The following is a 23,548-nucleotide window of genomic DNA, read 5'->3' as shown; positions in this document are numbered from 1 at the left end:
AACAGGCAGTGAGCAGGGCTGGAGAAACAGCAGTTCCTGGGTGTCCTTGAGGATTCAGCTTCCCAACGACCAGGACCTGGAGTCCCAGGTCCCTGACCAGTGTTGTGGCCTTTTCCTGCTTCAATTTCACCTCAGTCCATTCCCATCCAAGGGCTGTAGGACAAACCCCCACCCATGGAAACCCGCAGCAACACCATCCTGCATGAACTGATGGTGGAGGCTCAGGGTTTGTTATAGGGCCAGCAGCCTCTTGGTATGGCCCTCCCAAACTGGAAGAGGCGTTCCCAGCTCTGTTGGACAGAATGGAGCCAGCAGTGACAATCCATTTCTGCCAGCATGGCATTGGAACAGGGTAGGTCTCGCCTATAGCCCATTCCCACACTGGGGAATGACGTCAGATTCACCTTTTCACAACCCCCCTCTCTGACATTCCCACCCGTGGCCACCTTCAAAGAACCCGAGAGGAAGAAGGAATTATGACAGTGCCAAGCCCAGTGCTCCCCACTAGGGGAAGCAAATCAGGGAGTTTTGGCAGCAATGAATTCAGGGCAGGGAATACTGATTTATTTTCTTCTCTCCCTACAAAACAACCCTCAGCACCAAGGCATGGTGGGACCCTCATAGAGCCTGATCTCTGGCCTGCAGCCCCCAACCCACCCTCACCCAGCGCCTCGACTGGGCAATGAAGTTACACATTTAAAAAATTTACACCTTCCCCAGCCCCCACTTCTCTAACCTCTTCCCCCGTTAAAATTGAGCTGCATAGGCCCTGATGAGCCACAGCAGGTCCTTCTGCAGGATCAGGCGTGCTCCTGTGGTAGCAGCATGCAGAGTCCTAGCAAGAGGATGAACTAATCCCAGAGGTGGAAAGGGAAGTGCTATTCCTATCATAGGGATATAAGGAAGGACCAACCTCCACTTTTTTCCTGAGAAGTTTGGTCAGCAAAGTGTACGCTTGAGGGTGGATTCACAGATGGAAAAAGTACTCAGCTCCAGGGCTGCACAGGAAAGGTGGGATGGGCTGGGAATGACCACCAGGACACAATGTACAAACATCTGGTATTTTATTAAGCCAGTCACTGTGTTCAGACTGTGGTCAGACACATGCCGCGAGCCTCAGTCCGCCCTCACCCAGCTGGGCCCCACGTCCCCTTGTCCCTCAGTAAAAGCGATCCCCTCTGGCTCTGCAAGCCATGTGTGCTACAGGAGGGCTGAGGAGAGGTGATTGTCCCTCACCTCGAACCTACAGTCCCCTCCCTGCCAGCAGCAAGGCCAGCAACATGGTCCCTGTGCCAGCCCGTCTTGTCCCGCCAGCCTGGCCAGGACTGTTGCACAGCAAGAAGGAAAACAGCCCTAAATTGAAGATGCAAGATAAAACTCGAGGCATTGTGGGTGGCCTCAAGCCAAGCAAGAATGGGAGCAGAGGAGCTGCTTGGAACAGCCCACGAAACCACTGAGCAGAAGTGACTCCATCCACCATGGCGTGGGGACAGCCCAGCCAGCCTCAGCCACCACAGACCTGCGTCCTCCCAGCGTGGGGTCACCCCAAAAACCCTCAACAGCTCAACAGGGTGGTAATGAAGAGAAAAACCAAACCCAAGAAACACACGAAAATACATGAAAACCCTTGTTTTCAGCCCACAAGATGGTTTTTCTGTTTGCTCTCCTTCCCAGCACAGCAGGCACTACCAGACTGGCTTACAGCTACTCTGGAGCAGCACTGCAAGAAGAGCCATGACCAGAGACTGCAATCCTGCCTGATGCTCTCTTGATTAGAGAGCTCACAGTTCTGGCTTGGACAAGGATGCACAGAGTAGGGGACTGTCGGGGAGCCCCCACTGCAGCACCACAGGAGCCACAGGCTGCACAGAACCTCCCACAGACCGTTGTGTTTGCTTTCAGCCCAAGAGCCACTTCACATCAACAACCACCATACCAGAGGAGGAATGCAGTGGCCCTTGGACAGAGCAGATCCATTCAATTTATCCCCAGGGAGGAAACTCCAGCTTATTCTGAGTGCTGGGATGGGGGCTGAAAAGTGCCTTCCTTTACCCCAATCCTGGGGATGACACGGTGAGTCCCCTGAGGCCACAGTTGCTGGAGGACACATGCAATCTCCCCTAGGCTGCTCTGCAGCCACACTGCTCCCACACCATTGAGTCTCCCAGTTTTTCAGCTCTGTGTATTTCTGACTGAGGACGCAAATCCAAAAACCATTCACTGGGTCCTCAAGCATGGTTGCGCGCTCTGGAGACGAGGGTGGCACAGGGACCCTTCCGGTGCCCTTTTTAAAGGTCACAATCCCTCCTGCTCCAGCCCAGAGTAGAAGGCACCATGGGAGCAGTCAGGATTCCCCATTGCACAGTGAAGGCATCTTCCTCCCCTCCAGATATGCAAAACCTCAGGGAATATTAAACCAACCCCTCAGGGGACCAGAGCAGTGACTCAGGCATAGTTGTGAGCAGTCCCTACTATTGCCATGTGGCCCCACGTGGGCTCACAGCCATTCCGCAGCCTCTGGTTACAGAAACAGAGTTTATTTACTTTTGTTCTTAAACTGTGTCCTGTGCCCACACAAGGCCTCAGTGACTCGGGACATGGTTCCTCCTCAGCCTGCCCAATTGTGCAGCACTTGGCTCTCAGCTGCCACCCTGCATGGCTGTGGGACCTGCATGAACCAGAACACTTCTCATCAACTGAAACACTTGTCATCAGTGAGACAGGAATTCCCTCTAGGCTGCTGCTTTACCTGTACTGCTCTTCCCTCAAGACCCAGCCAGGACCAAAGGAATGCTCAACCCGGTGTGAAGCTGAGGGCTGCCCCCAGCTCCTGACTGCTTTGACCATGGCCCAGCAATGCTTCTCTTCACCAACCCCAAGTGCAGCCACAAGGGTGACACTGAGGCTCTCAGGACACACACACTGGGCTCAGCCACAGTGACTCACAGACTCCTCTGCTATGCTCGGCAGCCAGGATTCTTCAGCAGCAGGAAAAAGCAGAGCACACCAACTCTCTGCATTCCCCCGCTAGACAAGGAGGGTTTCACCTCAAGAACAGTCCCACAAGGTGATTCCCCTCTCTTTTTCTGCCCCATCAAACAGAAATAAGGAGCTACACAAACAAATGGCTTCAAATAATGCCACTGGAGGGAAGAGTGACTGCGAGCTTCACAACCCATCTCAGATCTCCAAGAATCCCCAAGGTGTGCCCGAGTCCTGCTGTCCTGTATATGACATTTTCTTGGCTTAGCCAAGCAAAGCACTGCGAGTTTCAGGAAAAGCTGTAAAAGGGAAAATCCTGCAGGGAAACTCCTGTCCCTCACAATCAGCCTGTCAGCCTCCAGGGATAGACTGGCTGTACCATGGAGGTTGGCATTTCCCTCTGCTGTTCCTGCAAAGGAGCTGGAACTGGAATAGAAATTAATCCTCTGGTACTTGTGCTGGTACTTTTAGTTTTTACCTGAAAACAAGGAACATCCTGCTCCTGCAGTACAACACACCATGCTTGGAGCCTGCACAGACTGGAGTATCTGACTCAGTTTCTCATGTTACACTCCAACTGTAGCAGCTTCTGCCTGGCCCATGTGAGAATACAGACAGGTAGAAGTCTCCAGTGGTTTGTCCTTGCATAGCTGCTGCTGGTTCATGTGGATGGACACATCTCTTCTGTGGGCACACACGGCAAGAGGAAGCATGAAGAGACTGCCCTGCCCCTCTCCTGCTGCCCTGTGAGCAACCTGCAGCTTCATATCCAAGCACCGGCCAAGTGACAGCGTGTCAGACACAGGTTGCACGAGATGCTGTTGGGATGGAGGTCTGTGGGGTCCCTTACAGGTCACCTTGGGAACCAGCTCTTCCAGCATCTGTCCAAGTAGCATCAGCCCTCCTGTACGGGATGCAAAAAGCACGGAACAGTCTGTGAGCTCAGTCCTCCCAAGCACCAGCGGTCACGGCACTGCCTCTGCTGGCCCAGAAGAATGCAAGAAAGGGGGACACAAACGCTCCAGCTCTGTCACCATCTCTAGCATGGCATTGCAGCAGTGGTGCATTGACCAACCAGCAGAAGACAATGGCTTTGAGATTCTCCTTCCTCCTCTGCACCCCAGTGGAAGATTTAGGGGGAAAAAGGGGGAAAAAAAAGAAAGTATGAAAAAGAGGCTTTAGGTCCTTTGGAGACATCCCAGGGTTGCAGTGCTCAAGCCAAGCATTTGAGCCTTATTGGTGTTTAAATCCCACCCAGCTCTTCTCTCTCTTCCAGCAGTTCTGCTGGATTCCTCCTTTTCTCCAAGGTCTAATGCTGGAAGCAAAGTGGGAGAGATGGGGGATGGAGGCACGAAGTCCTGTAGCCTCCCTGGAGCAGCACAGCCAAGCTCGTGTTGCTCATGAAGCATGCGGCTCCCAGGGAGAGCAGAGTGTGCATCGTGGGGCTGCTCCCTCCTCGCAGGACACCATCCCTTGGCACTGCGCCCGCTCCATGGGGGTCTGGGAAAGGAAATAAATATGCTTGTCCTAAGACAAAAAAAATTATATTAAGAGCTTTCCCCCCCTTTCAAATAGCATAATTGTTTCCTTTTCTTTCTGACGTTAGAAGAGTATCCAGAACCCCAGGGGAACTCCTCTTTTTTCTTTTTTTAATACTATTTATATATAAAAAACTAAGAATTAAAAGGAAAAACCCTTGAAAAATAATTAATTCAAAAAGGGCAGGGGGAAGGAGGGGAGGTTGGGGAAATACTATCTGCTTTTCTGTCCCCAGATTGCTGAACAAGAGCAAAACACTCTTTGGATCTTCTTTCCCAAGCCAGAGGGTTCCATTTCTGCCACGCTGGTTTGGTTTCGCTGAAGTCAAGTCCACACTTTGAACCACCGGCCTGTTTCTGCTGGCCAAGCAAGCTTTAGGAGGAAGGAGGAGGATGAAGGACTGCCCATCTCTCGCCCACCTCTGCTGACTGGGAGAAGGGCAGAGCTCTGCCCCGGCCATGCCGAGGGGCCTCTCTCAGAGCAGCTGGCGCCATCGGAGGTGTACAACCATCTGGTCAGGATGCAGGTGGAGGGTGTCAGTGTGCATGCCCACATGGGATTTTTTTTTTTTTTTATTTGTTTAATTTGGGTAGGTATTTTTGTTGCTGTTGCTGCTGCTGCTTCTTCGTGTCTTAAGTGTCACCCAGATTGTTGTTTCCTTCGTTCAGACGCTGCACGTTCCGAGAGGGGGAGAGAAAGGTTCACCAACCCGATGCCTTTCTGATCATCAGCCCATCTCTTTCCACTGCTTGTAGAACTCCAGAACATTTTTTATCTCTATGCTGGCGTTGGCAGCTGCCTGGATGGCAGACTGCAAGCAAACACAGACAAAACAGGTGGTTAATTTTTAACTTGCCCTGTCAAGACAGCTGCCATTCCCAACCTGGGGACTCTCCAGCAGCCTGACACAGCTGGAAGGCCAAATCCTCCCAAGTCTTGTTGATCTGGTGCAAGAGGCCTGCACAGACATGAAATTCAATTCTCCCACCTCTCCCAGAATTCTCTGTACCACAAAATCAAGAAGCCTTGATGGAATCTCAATGTATAAAGTAACTTTGGGGAACCCAGGATAGTTATCGGCCAAGGCAAAAAACATTTAAAAAAATCTCTTGCCTATTGATCATATTTTATCCTTGCTAAGAAGGAGAATGACTCAGCTCAGCCTGACAAGAGCTACTGACCTGCATGGGCACCGAGAACATGCTCGGGTCCTCCAGCTGGAAGCCCGTGATGATGGTTACCATTCCTGTGGTGTCATCCTCTCCATTCCCCTGGGACACAGTCAGTTGTTTGCAGCTGTCCAGTATTTTATAGAGATTCCTGACAGGAAAGAGAAACAGAGGGGAAGGTCAGTCGAAAGACCACATCTGCTCAGGAGGATAAGTGGGAAGTAGGGCTGCTTTCCTGTTCCCCTTAAGGACTTTTCTGAGACCCTTTTAAACAGAGTGCTTGGTGTAAGATGCACAGATGGATGTTCTTCTCTCCAGGGAATTTCATCATTACTCACATAGAACAAGCTCTTCAACGGATTCCGGTGCTAACACCTCTCCCCAAAGCCACCTGCCTGCTGGGAACTGGGCTCAGACACCTTCAGATGCTGAAATCTTACCAGGCATCTAAATCTTGTCTCTTCAATTTATGCCTCTCAAAGCTCTTCCCAACATCTTTCTGGCAACGAATGTACCTAAGGAGAGAGCAGAGTCTCTGAGCTTATACGGAGAATGTCACACAGCCCGAAGTCAGCACTTCACAGCAGCTCCTCTGGGTGCTGCAGGGCTTCCACCAACCCAATTTAACACACATTCCAAGGAATCCTCTTTGAATCCCTTTGATTACCTCCCTGCCTAACCACCACTCCGGCATGCTGCCCACAGTACCACGCTCAAGCCCACCAGCCCTGACAGTGGCCTGAAAGATGCAGTTTGTTCTCTCAACTGTACTTCTGCAGAGCACCTGGGCACAGTCCAGCTCTTCCAGCACTCTTAGTGCAGTGGCAAACATCACTGCTCCAGTTTATACAGTGACAGAGATGCAACTCCTCCATTCCTCAGAAGCAGCTGCACTTCACAGCTGAGTAGCAATTACCAGCACATCTGGAGAACCAGCTGCTGAATCTGCTACTTCGCTACCTTCCCATTCCCAAAGTCATTCCCTCAGCCCACTCCTCACTCTGATCCAAGGGATCCACAGCCTGCTCCACCCCAAAGCCCACCCATTCCAGAAGCAAGGAAAAATCCCACCCCTCTCCTGCTCTCACCTGTTTCCCTTTTTAAATTCTGCCTCCAGATACCGAATGCTGTCCCTAGCACCGGCATTCTCCTTTTTCAGGAAGTCTAGGCCATCGATAACTAACAGAAAAAAAACAAAACAAAACCATCTTGTTTACAGCTCTGCAAACTATTCCAGTGGCATCAAGTACTCCCAATTCCACAGAACTCTGTCCAATGCATAGCTGCCACGGGAGAGGCAGAGGGGGAACAGGACCTCTCTCCTCTCAGCTGTTCTGACACACTCCTTCAAAATCTCAAGCATAGAAGAGGTCTCAAAAGCAACACATCGAAATGGTGTTGCAACTGCTCCAGACGAACTCAAGGATATGAGTAAGAAGAAGGAAAACCACCACCCGGGCCCTTGGGGCTTGCTCCCAGCACGGAGGGGATGGGGCAGGCTGCCACTGTTACCTGCCAGTTACCTGCTATAGAGTCCCCATACCTGTCCGAGGGATGATGATTATGAACCTCCCACTAGTTGCCAGCTGCTTGACAAGAGCCAGGTGCTGGCAGAGGGCCTGGGTGTCCGGGACAAGGTAAGGAGACATGGCTGACTGCGCCTTGGGCTGCTGGAGACTTCCCTCCAGCTGAGACACTTCCAGCTGAGAACACACATGCAGAGACACTTGCTTCACATTTATGCTGAGACAGACCATCAAACATGGAAAGACTTGCCCTGCAAAGCTCCATTGGGCCCTTCCAACTACCAAGCACACAGAACAGAGCACTGGATGTAGCAGAGGGTCAGCAGGAAGTGACAGTCCCACTCTGCACTGCCCAGTGCTGCCCTACCTCTATAGGTAGAGAGTACTCTCAATAGTTTTGGGCACCTTAATGTAAGAGGGACATCAAAGTATTAGAGAGTGTCCAGAGAAGGATGACCAGGATGGTGAAAGGCCTCAAGTGACTGAGGTCACTCAGTTTTCTCAGCCTGGAGCAGAGAAGGCTGAGGGTGACCCCCCCCCATCACAGCCTACACCTTCCTCAAGGGGGTCAGCAAGAAGGAGGTGCTGACTTTCTCTCTCCAGTGACTAGCAACAGGACATGAGGAAATGGTTCATTCCATTTCCAGCTTCAATGCTGCATCAGGGCAAGTTCAGGCTGAACATTAGGAAAAGGATCTTCCTCCAGAGAGTGGCTGGCCCCTGGAACAGGCTTCCCAGGAAAGTGGTCGCAGCACCAAGCCTGCAAGAGCTCAAGGAGTGCCTGGACAACACTTTTGGGCACTCAGTTTAAAGCAGCCCTGTGAGGAGAAGGGACCTGGACTCCATGATCCTTATGGGTCCCTTCCAGCTTGAGATATTCTACAGTTCGGCCTATGCAGAATGGACTTACTGCCTCTGCATGGGACAGGAGCAGAGAATTCTCACTTCCCTTCCCAGGTTCTGACATTCCAGCCACTACCCTGCTGGTTTTCATGCTGGAACTGGCATCTCCTACCTGCAGTGAACTATCATCTCCTACCTGCAGTCGAAGCTGAGCCATGTCTCTCATGAGCCTGTTCCGACGAGCTTCCTCTGCAGCCTAGTTGCAAAACCAAACTTCCATATCAGTTAGCAGGAAACACACCAGCTGACACTAGCACACACTTCCAGAAACACAGGGTGAAAAAGGGGACACTGAAGTAGCTTTAGGGAACAGAACTTTCATCTCCTCCCAAAGAAATGTGATTACAGTTATAACCTAATAGTAATCTACAGAAAACTGTGCCAAGTGCAGAGAATTCATCCACCTCTGCCAACTCACCATGTGAAACTGGGCCTGGGCCTGGTGCAGCAAGTTGTCCTGCTCTGACTGTGCTATGCTGATGAAGATCCCAAGCTCCGAGTTGAACTGCAGGATGCTGCCTTGCAAGTGGGTAATGAAGTGGCCAAAGCTCCGAATGCAGCAGATCCGCACAATAGACTGCAAGGAAGCAGCAGGCAGTCACCAGCCACAGCAACCATGGGGTTGCAGCCTGAGGCAGTGCTGACCTGCAGCTCATGCTTTTGAAAAAGGCAAGAACTGCTATTAAACGCCTAATTCTGATGGATGTTTCTGATATCTTCTGAAGTCAGAGACTGAAGAAGGGGACTGTGGGGAAGGCTACAGCTGGCCAGAAGGTTCAGGGGTGCCAGCAGTCTGGGCTTTCTCAACCCCAGAAAATCTTAGCAAACATCAGCAGCACAACACCCCGCCCCACTCCATAAATCTCTGCTGAGGCCTTCAGTGCTGGGAAAAGGAACCATATAAAACAACAACCCAGGTCTGACTTTTTTCAGGATTTACCCCAACTCACCTCCTCAACTGCTGAGAAAATGGGCCTGTCCTGCTCAAAGTTAAACCTCTTGTGTGCATTTTTCAGAGGAGGGAGATTGCGCAGGGCCACATCTTCAGGGAGCAGTAGGTTGGCCTTCAGGTCTGGGAGCTCAGCATCACTCAGAATGTCCTTGACTTCATCACACAGGGCCAGCCCTGGAGAGGAGGGACAAGAAGAACAACAAAATAACTGATGAGGGGGCAAAGAGGAGATCTGGTTTAAGGCACATGATCTGCAACAGTCACAGGCAGAGGTGTTAAGGACACGTCCTGTGAGCATGTGGTTAAGGAGGAACCACAAGACCACGCACAATATAAAGAGCAATTCTCCCAGTCTGCTGAGGGACTCTGGGAAATCTCCTGTTTGGAGGGATAGCTTTCCCACTTATTCCAACAGATGAGCAACCCTGTTTAAACTATGCTTCTCATGAACCATGGGAATCTTTAGGCTCAAGGGCACAGGGCACATCATGAACAGCTGGAGCTCCAAAACTATTTTTCAGGATTAACATGACAAAATCACAGCCTTACTTCTGCTTCTGGCACTCAATTTCATTCCTTATAGCCACCCCTGGATTATCACACGTTGATGTCAGTGTTTCAGTATGTTGCCAGCCATATTAATGCATTAATATAGCATTTTTTGGGTGTGATTTTTGGGGCTGTCTGTCAGGGCAAGGAGTTGGACTCAATCCTGGAGCGAGGGGGTGTCTTCCAACTCAAGATGTTCTACGATTTTACGATTCTAACGACTATGGGACAGTATTTAACTGGAACGGTGTTTAAATAAAAAAAACCAAACCACATGTATGTGTCACTTCTCATTGTGCTTATAAAAACTGCTACTAGGAAGTCTCCCTCCCTGGCCTCTCTCACACACCCTGGGAATCACTGATGACTAGGCTTGGTGAAACATGACATTACCCCTTCCTTCTCCAGTACCTGATTCCTGGAGGTCTGCAGCAGAAGGCAGAAGGTTCAGGAGCACAGACAGCCTGTTCCACAGGCTCTGAGAGCTCTGCAGGAACAGAACACAAAAGGTCACAGAAAATGTCAAGCCAGACATACACAACAACCAGACTGCTTAGGCCTTCCAGCATCTCACAACCCTCAGAATGCTTTATGAACAGTAAACCTCACTGTCCTTCTTAGGTCCAGATTAGCTTAATTCAACTGGTAGGGGACATAACATCACCCTCCACCCAAGACTCGGGCCATGGCTGAAACCAGCCCAGGGAAGCTGACCAGACACAACCTTATAGCGAGCCCTGACATCATCCCCACCTGAGCACACATGATGATGAGGTCCGTGTTTGTCCTCAGCCAGTCCAGGAACACCTTGACAGTGAGCAGCAGCCCCTCGTTGGTCACAATCTCCAACTTCTCCTGAACGGATCGCTCATTTCTGCAGGATTTATTACTTGAAATGCTTTCCTCGGAGTCAGACACATCATCTGGAAAACAAAGGCAAGCACAAGATGGCAGCTGTTAAACCCCCCTGAGAGGCCAAGTCCTGATGGTATCAGAACTGGACTGGGCTGGTAAGACTTGAGTTGAACTACTCAGTATCTCCACACATCCTCACAAAACCAGTCCCTGTCCCCTTGTGCTGTGCTGTTACTAGAGTGTATCACTCCTGCATCCCCTTCCTCCTTGGGAGAAGAAAGTTAAAATCTCCCTGTGAAGGCTTGACCAATGCCTAACCTGTGCAGCAGCTTCCCAAGAGGCTTGCTGACAGAGTGGGGCAGCACGTGCTGGCACAAGGAACAGAGCAGTTCCTGCAGGGAACAGATCCCTGAGGCCAACATGCTCCCAGCTTCGGGCCAGGAAAGAGAAGGAAATGGCAGGGCTGTCCTATGAGCCAGAGCCCGGAGAATTTTAAATATTGAACATATTCTTTGCACTCTCCTAATTCTCCAGACCTGAGTATCTCAAAGCCATTGCCAATGGAATCACACGTAACACAAGTGACCTGAGGTCAAGATGGAAATCAATGACACGTTTTGCTACAGCCCCTTATTTCAAGTGCTGCCATTACTGCCTATTAGCACAGCTATGGGCATTCCATAAACCCTAGGAATCACAAGGAAGTGGGTTATTTATTCAGAACCCACCCCTGACAGTGTTACACCATGAAAGAGAAGCTTGGATACAGCACAGATAATGAGAGCTCGAAGCTAAAAAGTACTTCCTACACCTGTAAAGGTAGTGTGGCCACATGTTCCTGGAGCTGCAACACCTAGATAACCACTGAGGGAATGGGTTAAACAGACCAAACCCCATTTGTTTCTTCCTTTACCCCCCATCTCTTTCACGTGGCTGTGAAGCAGTGCTGGGAGCCAGTCAACACTGACATGATCTAATACTGTCCCTTCAAATCATGGCCCAGGCAAAGCCTGAATCTTGCCAGTGCTGTAGGCGAGCTGGATTTGGCAGCAGGATGCAGAATGTTTCCTTGCTCCAGGGAAGCTAGGAGAGATGACAAACAAGACTGAACAGGCCCACGTGGTTTTATGTGAAATACAAACAACTCCCTGTAGTGCATCAGATCTCCAGCAGTTTTTGCCTAGAACATCACTCAGTTGTGTAAGCTGGGTGGTAATGGAGACATCGAAGCTCCATCTGCTGTGCATCTCCCAGAGGTTCAGCACGGAACACTCAGCGAGGCACATTCAAGGAGTCACAGAGAGACCCTTGACGCCTCTCACATGCACCTGGATCACATCTTACATACAAACTCCTATATGAGCTTTGGGTTGATAATCTGTCATCTCATGGAGAAATTCCTGTCCTCCAGCTGCACTGGATGTCACCAGATGCAACAGTAAGTGTCTGATTAGATATTTCACAAGGGAAAAGGCAAGATGCAGTCTTGAATATCTGCTGGAATAATCCTCTGGAGCCAACATGGCTTCACTAAGGCAAATTGTGTCTCATAAATTTATTGGCCTTCGACAATGGGGTTACAACAGTGGAGGATGAGGGAAGAGCAACGGATCTCATTTCTCTGGGTTTGTGCAGAGCATTTGACACTGTCCCATACAACATCCTTATCTCTAACTGGAGAGACATGGATTTATTGGATGGACCACTTGGTGGACAACAACTTGGCTGGACAGTCATAGTTAAAGAGCTGCAGCCAACAGCTCAATGTCAAAGTGAGAGAGCAGTGATGAGGGCCGTCCTCAGGAGCTGGGATTGGGACTGGCACTTCTTAACATCTTTGCTGGTGTCACAGACAGTGAGATCAAGTGCACCCTCAGCCAGTTTGCTAACAACACTGACTTGTGTGATGGGGTCACACGCTGGAGGGAAGGGATGGCACCAGAGGAACCTGGACAGGCTGGAAAGGTGGGTCTGTGCCAACCCCAGAAGCAACAGCAAGGACTCGGGGAAATGTTGCCACCTGTATCAGGGCAGCCCCAAGCACAAACACAGGCTGGGGGAGAATGGATGGAGAGCAGTCCTGAGAAAGATTTGGGAGTGTGAGTTGACAAAATAGCTCAGCGTGCCTTGGCAATGTGCACTGACAGCCTAGAAAGCCAACACTGTCCGGGGCTCATCCCCAGCAGTATGGGCAGCATGTGAAGGTTGGGATTCTGCCCATCTGCTCTGGTGAGACTCCCCCTGCAGAGCTGCCTCCAGCTCTGGTGCCCCAGCACAGGAAGGACATGGAGCTGCTGGAGTGAGTGCAGAGGAGGCAATGGAGATGATCCAAGGACTGGAGCTCCTCTGATCTGGAGACAGGCTGGGAGAGTTGGGAGTGTTCAGTTTAGAGACATAAAGGCTCCAGGGAGACTTTAGAGCTCATTCCACTGCCTACAGGGGCTCCAAGAGAGCTGGAGAAGAACTTTGACAAAGTCCTGGACAGGACATGGGGGAATGGCTTTAAACTGAAGGAGCATAAATTTAGATAAAGTATTGGGAAGAAATTCTTCCCTGTGAGGGTGATGAAGCTCTGGCACAGGTTGCCAAGAGAAGCTGTAGCTGCCCCAACCCTGGAAGTGTGCAAGGTTAGGCTGGATGTAGTTTGGAGTAACCTGGTCTAGTGGCAAAGGGATGAAACAAAATGAGCTTTAAAGTTCCTTCTGAACAAACCAGCCTGTAAGCCTGTGATTATCAGAGCTGCTCAGTGTTTAGTCTGCAGAGCAAAAGTTGTTCTGGTAACCCTGGCTGGCCACAGGTGTTTCCTTTGCTCAGTGCACATATTCCTGGATGCTGGGCAGTAAAAGCAAAGCTCCTCCGTCAGGAAATGCCCAACCCAAGGCCTGCCCCCTACCTGTGCAATCAGCTCCTCCAAACCTGGCCAAAGGAGAGCTTGCACCATGGTGAATTTAGTAAATAGACTGCTACAGTTTGCAGTTTTCTACACAAAACTGCAATAACAAGGCCCTTCGTTACCTTGCTCTGTCAAGCTGGTCTTCTCCAGATCTCCATTGACACATGGCTTGCTCTCTATCCCGTCCTTCAAGGCAGCTGGCTCACTGTTGGGTTTCAGGAGGATGTTGCTGAACGTGGGAGCCAAACGAAAGCAGCGTTTGGTCTGGAACAACTGGGTGGACATGGCCTGGAGATTACTGGCTATGCTTGCATCATTAGTGCTCAGGGAAGCTGGCCCATTGATTGCAGGATCCACAGCCTCAGTTTTAGAGATGCTTGGGCTCTTGGAGTCTCCCAGCCCACTGCCATCCACACAGTTTTCTAAGGCCTCTTTGGGCCCACTTTTGCCTTGGCCAGTTCCCTCCTCACCCGGTTCATCCTCCATGTCCTCCAAGTCAGACCGAGATTCTTGGCTGTTCATGTCGGAGTCTGTCTCCACATCAAAAGCAGCTTCTGCTTCCTCGTCACTCTTCTCTGAACCACTCTCTGAGCCATCACTGCCCTTGATGGAGCCTTGGCTGGAGTCAGAGTCAAAGCCCTCACTCAGGTCACTCTCATCCACTTTCTGTGGGTGGCGGCGGCGGCGCAGACAAGAGAGACGTGAGTATTTTTTGCTTTTCTTGCAGTCATTCTTCCGCTGCTCTTCACTGGGCTGATGATTAGCCAACTCAGCTTCAGCTTCCTTCTCAATCGAGTTCACAGGCTCCCGTGGCTCCTGGTCATCTGCATTTACAGGGAGAATACAAGTTAAAGTCACAGTGTGTTCCACAGGCTGCTGCTTGCTAGCCCTGAGCCCAGGGAACCAGGGCTGCAAACTTCAGCCATTACTTCCATCAGTCTTCCACCACAGAATAAGCAACCTCACAAGAAAGACTCACTTTCTAAAAGCACCCTGGAAGCCCTGGGACACTGGGATTCCCACTGCTCAAGCTGGGCCACTCTGCTACCAGGCAGCCTCAATGCTGAATGCTGCTAAACCAGCATAAAACACAGCTGAATTCTAACTCTCCTCCCCAACTTTCTACAGTCAAAGAGCCAAGCGACCCACCAAGCAGAGCAGGGACATGCGCTCTGTAACTACACTGAGCTGACCCAATCCCTTTCTTGACCAACATCTCCCAGCTTTTCTAGCAGCCTCGGATTACCTTGACAGCTTCAAAACCCACAGAGAAGGGGTTGTTCATTGTTGCTTTTACCAGGAACTCACTTACTCTGCATTCAGTGAGGTATTGCAAATGGACTGTTTGCAGGGGGAAAGGTTCAGCAGTTTTATTCTCTGCTCAATAAAATCCCCCAGAAATTCAAGAGCCACCCTTGCCTGAGCAGAACTGAGGGATGCTGAGAGTGCCTGTCTCCTTCAGCCCCACTCAGCCCTCTTCTGTCTCCCTCAGCCCAGGTGTTTCACCTGAGATCATCTCCTCAGAGGAGGAGGAAAGCAGCCATTAAACAACAACAAATAGAGAATGAAGTCTCAGATTGGAGTAATCAGATGATGAATGAGCTCCCAAGAGATACAGAAAGCAAACTCCTTATAAGGAAAACATGTCCATCCTGCAGTGATTCAGATACTCAGAAGGAGCATCCAAGTGGAGATGGCTCAGCACATCACCCATCTTTGGGGATTTCAGACCAGCAGTGAAAGATCAAGACACCTCTGCAGTACAAAACCCATGCCAAGGGGAGAAAGAAAGGGGAGAACGGGAAAAGCCAGCCCTATAGGCAGGCAGGCTGGGAGACCCAGGCGCTGCTGTCTCTGTTCTCTTACCTGTGCCATCACTCTGAAAGGCTGGGACAGGATTTTCCCCTTCTTCTAGCTCTGCCTGGAGGCGAATATTGACGTGATTTATCAGGTGAGAGAAGAGGGCCAGTGTGAAGGCAATGGCTGCACTGTACTGCTTGGAACCTGGAACCAGACAGCACAGTGAGGTGGAGGAGGTGAGCACTAGGCCACAGCATGAACGCCAGTTCAGGCAGCATCTCCAGCCTAACTGCACTGCTGGATGTTCACCAGAAAATTTTCAAACAAAGCACTGGTTACCTGCCCTCTTGAGGCTGTGAACGCTCATAAGGCAGATTATCACCATGCGAAAGATGAGGAGATCAGGAAGGAAGGAGTAGCCACTCTCATACTCTTCTTCATCTTCACTAGTTGAGCTCAGGTTAGGAGGAGAGGGCAGGTAGAACAAGCACAGGTTGAAATCCTCCAGCACAGACTGGCAGAGAGATGTCAGCTCAGAATCCAAAGAGCTTAAAAAGAGTGAAAAATAAATAAGAATTATTAACTCAAGACACATGCTCCTGGCAATGTCTGCCCAGAAACTGACCCAAAACTGGCATTTAGGCTGTCCTTTAGCACTAGGCAAGATGAAGCACCAGGGAATGTACTGCAGGCAACAACAGCTACGGGAAGCAAGTGACATTAATCAGATTGTGTTTTCCTCTTCAAAGCTGCAAAACTAAAGACAAACAATACCTAGAGATGGGTCACCAAAAACAAGATGAATTTTCCCTCCTGGAAGCTCTGCAATGGCCGTTAAGATACACATGGCACTTAAATGCTAAAGGGAGCAAAAACTCTAGTTGCACTGCTCAGCAAAAGTATTACACTGCCACACACATGGGACTCAGCTTTTCCTCCTCCCATGTCTCTAACCTGCAGCCCTGTAAGAATATTCCAAAATCCTCTATAGCTATTCAGTCTTTCAAAGGGAGTGTCCATGAGATCAATCCAATGGGCTATTGGAGCCTCCTAGTTACAAAACAGACCTGCCTGTGAAGCTTACAGCAAAGCCTTTTCAGGGGAAAGGATGCTTGGGAAATTGAAGTGATTCCTAAATTTCTTATGTGCTAAATACACGTTGAGTGGATATTAAAGAAGCCTTGTAACTCCATCTCAGTATAAGGCAGGACTGGAAAGCCAATTGGGCTGCATGAGCAAAGGCAGAGCCAGCAGACTGAGGAAGTAGTTTCCCTCTCTATTTGACACTCACAAAGTGGCATCTGGAGCACTGTATCTGGCTTTGGGGTCCCCAGGACAAAAAAGACATCAAACAAAAATAAACTGGACTTTGTACAGCAGAGGAACAGAGAACATGACCTATGAGAAGAGGCCAAGAGAACCGAGTTTGTTCAGCCTGAAGGACAGAAGGCATGGGGGATGTCTTCTGTTTACAGATGCCAAACAGGTTTTTACAGAGGACCCAGCAAGGTTCTCCTTAGTGGTGCACAGCAAAAGGAAGAAAAAGTATGGGTACACACTACAGAAAACAAAAATGAGACTAGATGCAAAAAGAAAAAAATTCCATGGTGAAGGTGGTCAAACACTGGAAAGGGGGCCAGAAAGGTGTGGGATTTCTGTCCTTGGATCCAGTTAAAATCTCAGTGTGATGAGAGCTCTGAGCAAGTTCATCCAACTTCACATCTCTATCTACCTTCACAGTGAACACTATTTTGGGGAAGTACTGGACCCCCATAAAGTCCCTTCCAAGCTAAACCATTCCATGATGAATTTAACTGTGGCCTGTATCTAAGCCCTTTAAAACACCTTCTCTGTTTTAAGCAGTAAGAGGTTAATTTACAATCATCTGAAAACCTCACAGCAGAGACAGATAAAATCCAATAAAAAGTCCAAAAGCCCAAAACCACACAGCTGTACAAAGCTTCCCATTTATTCTAACACAACCAGGTTTTGGTGTTTGTTTCTTTGAACAAGGTGTTTCGTTACTGACTTCCAAGTGCAATGAACAGCCCCATACACATGTGGACAGCAACTCTTTGCTGTCCCATCAGCCTGAATCCACGGCTTGCCAGGAAAAAGCATCTGATGACTGCACGGGGGTAAGCAAACACCAAAGGCACAGTACAGCACAGAGACAGCGGCAAGGCTCAGGAGCTCAACACTCACTCAGGTTGGCTTGATTTAGACAGAGTAACGAAGTATTTAACCCATTGGTATTTCAGCCTCCCCTGGAAACACAATTTTCTTCATGCTCTAAGCACGGACAGCTCAAAGTCTTGGGCCGTTTGGCAGAAAGCCTCAGCACAGGCACTGTTATCCTACAGAAAACCATCTGTGCCTGCTACTGCAAATTATCAATAGAAGACATAATCTGCCGTAACCTTACCTGCTCTTTGGCTGCAAAAGACTCTGCAGGTACATGAAGCTCACCAGCAACCTCTTAATGTCTTTTCCTCTAAAAAGATGGAGGAGAAAACACTGTAAAGCAGGTGCGCCATCACAGAGATGGGCTGGACTGACAGAGCTCTATTAACAGGTAAATCAGGTCTCAACTGAAAAGTGCATTCTGATGAAACTGGAGAGAAAGAAGACAGTTGATACACTGCCAACTTTCACCAAAATGCCCCAACCCTCATGAACAGTCCCCAACTCTACTCTAGAGTGAGAAAATCTCTCAATGTGAACTCTACAACTGCCCAGCATTTAGCTTTTCTCCTGAAATTATGACCTGAGAGAGCAAGAACAGGATCTGGAGTGGGGCTCTCAAAATTCTGGGAACAGTCACTGTGCTGAATGGCCCATCTACCAGCTCCACTTCCCACAAACAACCCAGAGGATACACTAGCAGCACTGCAAGCTCTCAGCCTGCACCTCTCCTTTTCTTTCCCTTCTTACCGTTTCTTGCTTGGAGACAACTTCCTGGTTTCACATTTCTTTAGCTGGTGATACATCTTGGCTGCTTTGTCATATAGCCGCTTCAGGTTCCCATAGGCACCTTCGAAGGACACTTCAGACTGGATGCTAAAGCACCAAAACAGAACACAGCAAAATTTACTTTACTACTAGGCTGCTCACATTTTATGGCTTTAACTCACTATCAAGTTATTCAGGCATTGAGGCATGAGAATGGGTAGCCAGTGCTGTTATCTGAACATGCTGGGCAACTTAACTCCCACTGATGGCTGCAAACCACACTTCAGCTGCTTCACAGCTTCCACCTGCCCTACCTACACATCTTCACAAATCAGTGCCTTCAAGCCAGGAAATCCACCCAGCTCATGCCACCAGGTGCCTCCCTCAGCATCTCCACCGCACTTTCAGCCTAGCTCTGCAGTCCATGCAAGGGCCTTGGGCAAAGCCCTCCAGGTGGAGCCCTGCACAGATGGTTAGTAACCAGAATGATGGTCTGGTATGACTGCGGCTCGCTCTCATTATCAGCCCTGCTCAAGGACGAACTAAACTAATCTCTTTCCCTTCCCCTAAAATTCATCTGCTGAAAACAGTGCCAAGTTCAAAGTAAGGAGAAGAGGATCTGGCACCCACAGCAGCAGCACACGGCTTCCCTGCCCGGGACACCCAGATCCACAGGCACTCACCAGCGTAAGTAACAGTAGGTCGCTTCCACATTGTAGTATTTGCTGCCTGCCAACGTCCCCAGTTGGTTGAAGGGCATTCCTGTCAGGAAGGAGAGGGGCAATGGAATTCACTTGGAATTCTCCAACGGCCCTGGCTACAAAGCAGATCCTTTTTCTTTTGCTACACTTCCACACAGGAGGAAAGCCCGGAGACACAAACAGTAGTAAGGCTGCAGTACAAATGTCTGGACAACTCAATCCTTCCACCATCCAGAGTTTGCTTTCTGTTTTACAGAGCTTTTAGATCCTCCCCACCTTGTGCCTGTTATCTACGTAAGAGGGAAGAGCAAACAACAGCTCCTCCTCTGTATTATTCCATGACACAGACATCATCTTATCAGCTCCTGGTGTGCAGAAACTTTTGTCACTTTTATTTGGGATCAACCTATCAAACAGTTCAGTGAGAACTCTGCAAAGATGGCACACATAGAGAACATTTGGCTGGAATCACACACTTGAATGTATGACAGGCCTCCTAGTCCAGCACTGATGTGTTCCCAGAAGGAGCCACTTCTAAAGGAGGAAGCAGCACATTAGATTTTTTTTTTTCAGGGGTAAAAGGGGAAAGTGACCAATAATGCTCTGCTCCTGGCAATGGAGAGCCAAATCTGCCCTTAGCCCACAAGCACAACATCATCACAGTCAGGGAAGTCTGAGCTTCTCAGAGGTTCTCAGATGAGTACAGTGAGGTCACTGGCGAACAGCACCCTGGCTTTAACTCCTCTGTTCGGCTTGCCAGCAAGAGACATTCTCAAAGGAAGCAACTTCAACCAGAAGATAAAACCATTCTGCTCTCAGCTGCAGGATATAAACCTGACCAGTGTAGTACTACATTGTTTTTACATTGCAACATTATTTTAGCAACTATAAATTCATGGTAAGTCACTCACCAATTTGTGGTGCAACAGAAAGGGCTTGATAGTAAAATCGTTCAGCCAGCAGCTCCGTGTCCACGCCTGCCAGCTCATTCTGATAGCGAGCTGAAAGGAAACCACACACCATGCATCAGAAACCCGAAGGCAGCATCTGCTACAGAGCAGCAGAGTTTCCTTACAGATTAAAAATACCACAAAACTTGAAATACTGGCCAAGTCAACAAATCCACCAAAGAACTGCTTTGGCAAACACTGCAACACACGGGGTTTGCCAGGCCTGTCTGAAGCACCTTTCTTTCACCTGCTCACACCACACACTACAGCTCCTGCCCCTTCCAGCCAAGGGCAGAGCCCACCATGCTTGGAGCATCACATGAACAACAGAAAAAGGTTCTTCTGCTCCATGTGTTAAGCGCTGACTCATCTATCCTTGAAGTAACTCAGAGCTGTGCTCCATTTTCCTGTACCTCAGACTATATTCTACTACAGTAGGATGTGAAATCTAAATCAAGTCAGCTGATTTAGTCAAATACCTGATTGTGGCTAGACTGGACTTTATTAATTTATTTTCTTTCTTTTTTTTTTTTTTTTGACAATCAGGCATTTTGGAAACCTTAGGTGACAGCACTGTGAAAAGGTGAGCACATTTCTCTCCTGCCACTTAGGTAAGTCAGTCCTACTACCCCCCCAAGATATTTATTTGCAATGCCATTTTTAGGCTGATTCATGTGCAACACTAATGCCAAACAGCATTCATCAGCTTGGAGGCTGCAGCCTCAGACACATGCACTTGCACACTTCCAGGACCTGCCTTCCACACAGCTACATTTTCTCCCTGCCTTTACTTCCTTTACTTCCACACAGCTACATTTTCTCCCTGCCTTTACTCCCACATATTCACAATCTAGAAGCTGCCACACTTCAGGAGGTCGTGACTGTGGGACAGTCATGCCTGCTATAAAAAGGATGACACACAGCCAGGCACAATGACAAAGAACCTGGTGCCTTGCAGTGGCAAAACTCTGGATTCAGGCACAATATTGCCTAAATCTGGTTTGCAGTCCCACTGACGGTGATGGCAGTGGCTTTGTAGTGCAAATCACAACTAAGCAGTCTGACCTGATCTCGCTTCAAATTTCCTTCACACTGTCCAAACAATGTAAATGAAAGCAATGGCTTCCACTCTTTCACAGCCATGGCTACAGCTGCTTATCAGCAGCAAACTCCTCATCTACCTCCCCAATACAAAGCTCCTGCAACTCGTAGCAGTTCAGCCATGATGATTTCAGCTTATGACAGTCTGTGACAAAGCTGTCAGAGGAAAACAGAATCCACAAGTAATCTTGGCTGGTGCCCAACAGCGACAGCCTCACATGGTACACACAGCATTTTTTTCCCATTTTAAAGGCTGCCCTGAGAGACAATGCTGTCCTTACCTAGATCTCCCAGATAAACCAGACATCGGTGACACGCCATCTGTGCCCACTCCATCTCCTTCTCTGATGCAGACACAGGTTTCTTGCAGCCTACGAGCAAACACAGAATCACTTACTGCACTGGGTGGAGGCTGCTGGGGAGACACAGGAACTGCCCATGCCTCTGCCCAAGACACCCAAACTAAACCCTCCCCAGACAGACCCCACTATTAGCTGCCAGCTGTGCTATCTTGTAGAGCAGCACTGGGTCACTCTTGTTAAAACATGGAAAATAAATGCAGAAAAATACTTAGAGACTCTGCTCTTCACCCACTCCCCTTGGATTCCCTGCTGATGGGGGCAATGTGTGTCACCACATCACCAACAGTCACTGAAATAAATGACTGTCATCTTGTCTACAAGGTCTGCCACAGAGACCCGGCTCCATCTGTCCACAGATGAGAGGACAAAGGCCAGTTTCTGTATACAGCATCGTGTGATCATGTTAACACAACACTGAACACAAGTAATAAGGCTGATTTCATGAACATAGTTAATGAGGCCATCGGATGGGAGCAGGCAAAAATCCCTGGAAGCCAGAACAAACTCGGAGCACTGGCACTGGGCAACAGCACATAATGGGGACAGACCCTCTCCAACAAGAAGATGGAAACAAACTCATTGTCTCAAGACCAAGATGTAGACTGAGAACTGACCAACCAAAAAGGGAGTAAGTTAAACAAGCAAAAACTAGGACAGAAATATGTGCTGTAGACAGGGCAGCTGGAGTCAGGGAAACTGCCTCAGGACAACATTGCCTTTGCAGTTGGGTTCAGAACGGGAACCGAGATAGTGACAGGGCTGGAAGGCACAGCCTGGGAGGAGAAGCCACAGACTTCAGGCTTGTCTAGGTTGCAGGACGCTGGAGGAGACTTCATTGTTCTCTCAGCTTCCTAAGAAGGCGAAGGTGCCAGTCTCTTCTCCCTGGCACCCAGTGATAGGGCACATGGGAATGATTCAAAAATGCATCAAAGTATTTTTAGATTGGACACGTGGAAGCCTCTCCTTACCAAAGGGTGGTCACACCCTGGAATGGGTTTCCTAGGGAGTTGGTCAATGCCCCAGACCTGTTGGTGTTTAAGAGGCACTTGGGCAATGTCCTTGACAATGCTTTAACTCCTGGTTAGCCTTGAGTTTTCAGGCAGTTGGACTGGACAATTGTAGGTCCCTTCCAACTGAAATAGTCTTGTCAACACAACACTAAATTAAAAAAAAAAAAGCTGTTCAGGCAGCGGAAAGTGGCAAAAGCAACAGGGAAAGACTGCAGCCGGCTTATCTGAGCTAACTGAAGTCATCAAACATGACTCAGTTCCTGAGAAGAGCACATCCCACCTTCCCCCAGCCAGTGGGGCCACAGTTCAGCCAGAGATCAGGAGGCAAAAATGCTGCTGTGCCTGTGTTTCCCCTCTGGAGACTGTCTGCTGCCACCAGGCCACCAGCATCATGGATTCAGGCTGGTTTCCATCTTCCTGCTGCCAAGGACTCACACCTTCTGGAGGAGAAAATTCCTCCGAGCAGGATCCCAAAGATTTTTAAGACCAATCCATTTTGCACTCTGCTTTCCTCCTGGCTGAGGCTAAAAGGGTAGACATGAACTCTGGAGGCTGGAGTGACCAGTGAGGAACTGTTCTCACTTACCAACAGGCATCTTACTGATGCCACAAGATTTTTGCTTTTTAAATATTTTTCATATATTCATAGCTTTATATTATATATATATATATATATATATATATATATATATATCTCATATTATATTGTACAGTTATATCACTTCTTAGATTACTCCAGTACTTTTCCAATACTCTGTTAAGACAAACACATTCCTGGAATCTTATTCTAATCTTACTTCTTCAGTGAACCAATGCCATTCTTCTGCTTTCCTATGTATGCAGAAATAAATGATGTGGGGCTAGAACCACAGGGAGAGGCTTCAATAGGAGACTGAACCACGGGGGGAATTACTTCATCAACTGTACTTCTTGTGGATTCTTTTCAATTATGCTAACTTGCTAAACTTAAAAAAGTGTCATAGCCCTGTATAACATGTGCATTTCAGTGTGCATTATGCTGCAAGTGCACCTGAAGGATCCTTCAATAAACACTAACTGCTTTTTATCCTTTTAATCTTGTATGGCTTGTGATCTCAAGGCTGATAAAGGCATCAGTAAGAGTCGCATTGCACAAACACACAGCCTTAAATCTGTGTCTACATACACCGTTGGACTCACCCTCCCTTTTTTTGCTCTGAATCTTCTTGCCTCCATTTTTATAACCATCAAACTGTGCCCACCCCAGTCTGTGGTTTATATGGGATCCTTCATCTTTCATCTATTTTTTCTGGATAAGCAAAAGT

At 48.9% G+C, this 23,548-nt stretch overlaps 1 protein-coding gene across 1 annotated transcript in view; it reads right to left on the bottom strand.

The window, feature by feature from the left end:
- Nucleotides 1–1,047: 1,047 nt before the first annotated feature.
- SMG5 (SMG5 nonsense mediated mRNA decay factor) overlaps nt 1,048–23,548 on the bottom strand; it is a 30,584-nt gene continuing 8,083 nt past the window's right edge. The window contains exons 5-22 of the mRNA XM_085082502.1: nt 21,154–21,243; nt 19,733–19,822; nt 18,804–18,882; nt 18,103–18,228; nt 17,594–17,662; nt 15,508–15,716; nt 15,235–15,372; nt 13,491–14,192; nt 10,374–10,543; nt 10,032–10,107; nt 9,070–9,245; nt 8,538–8,696; nt 8,256–8,315; nt 7,234–7,393; nt 6,779–6,869; nt 6,131–6,205; nt 5,703–5,841; nt 1,048–5,332 (exon numbers count right to left, since the gene is read on the bottom strand). Coding sequence (XP_084938628.1) covers nt 5,249–5,332; nt 5,703–5,841; nt 6,131–6,205; nt 6,779–6,869; nt 7,234–7,393; nt 8,256–8,315; nt 8,538–8,696; nt 9,070–9,245; nt 10,032–10,107; nt 10,374–10,543; nt 13,491–14,192; nt 15,235–15,372; nt 15,508–15,716; nt 17,594–17,662; nt 18,103–18,228; nt 18,804–18,882; nt 19,733–19,822; nt 21,154–21,243 — 2,693 coding nt within the window. The 3' untranslated portion in view covers nt 1,048–5,248. The remainder of the gene's footprint in view (nt 5,333–5,702; nt 5,842–6,130; nt 6,206–6,778; nt 6,870–7,233; nt 7,394–8,255; nt 8,316–8,537; nt 8,697–9,069; nt 9,246–10,031; nt 10,108–10,373; nt 10,544–13,490; nt 14,193–15,234; nt 15,373–15,507; nt 15,717–17,593; nt 17,663–18,102; nt 18,229–18,803; nt 18,883–19,732; nt 19,823–21,153; nt 21,244–23,548) is intronic.

Source organism: Lichenostomus cassidix, chromosome 25 (assembly GCF_008360975.1).
Source record: "Lichenostomus cassidix isolate B80296 chromosome 25, HeHo_3.0, whole genome shotgun sequence".
Lineage (NCBI taxonomy): Eukaryota > Metazoa > Chordata > Aves > Passeriformes > Meliphagidae > Lichenostomus > Lichenostomus cassidix.
Note: the sequence above shows the minus strand (reverse complement) of the source record. Positions and strands in the feature narration are given on the sequence as shown.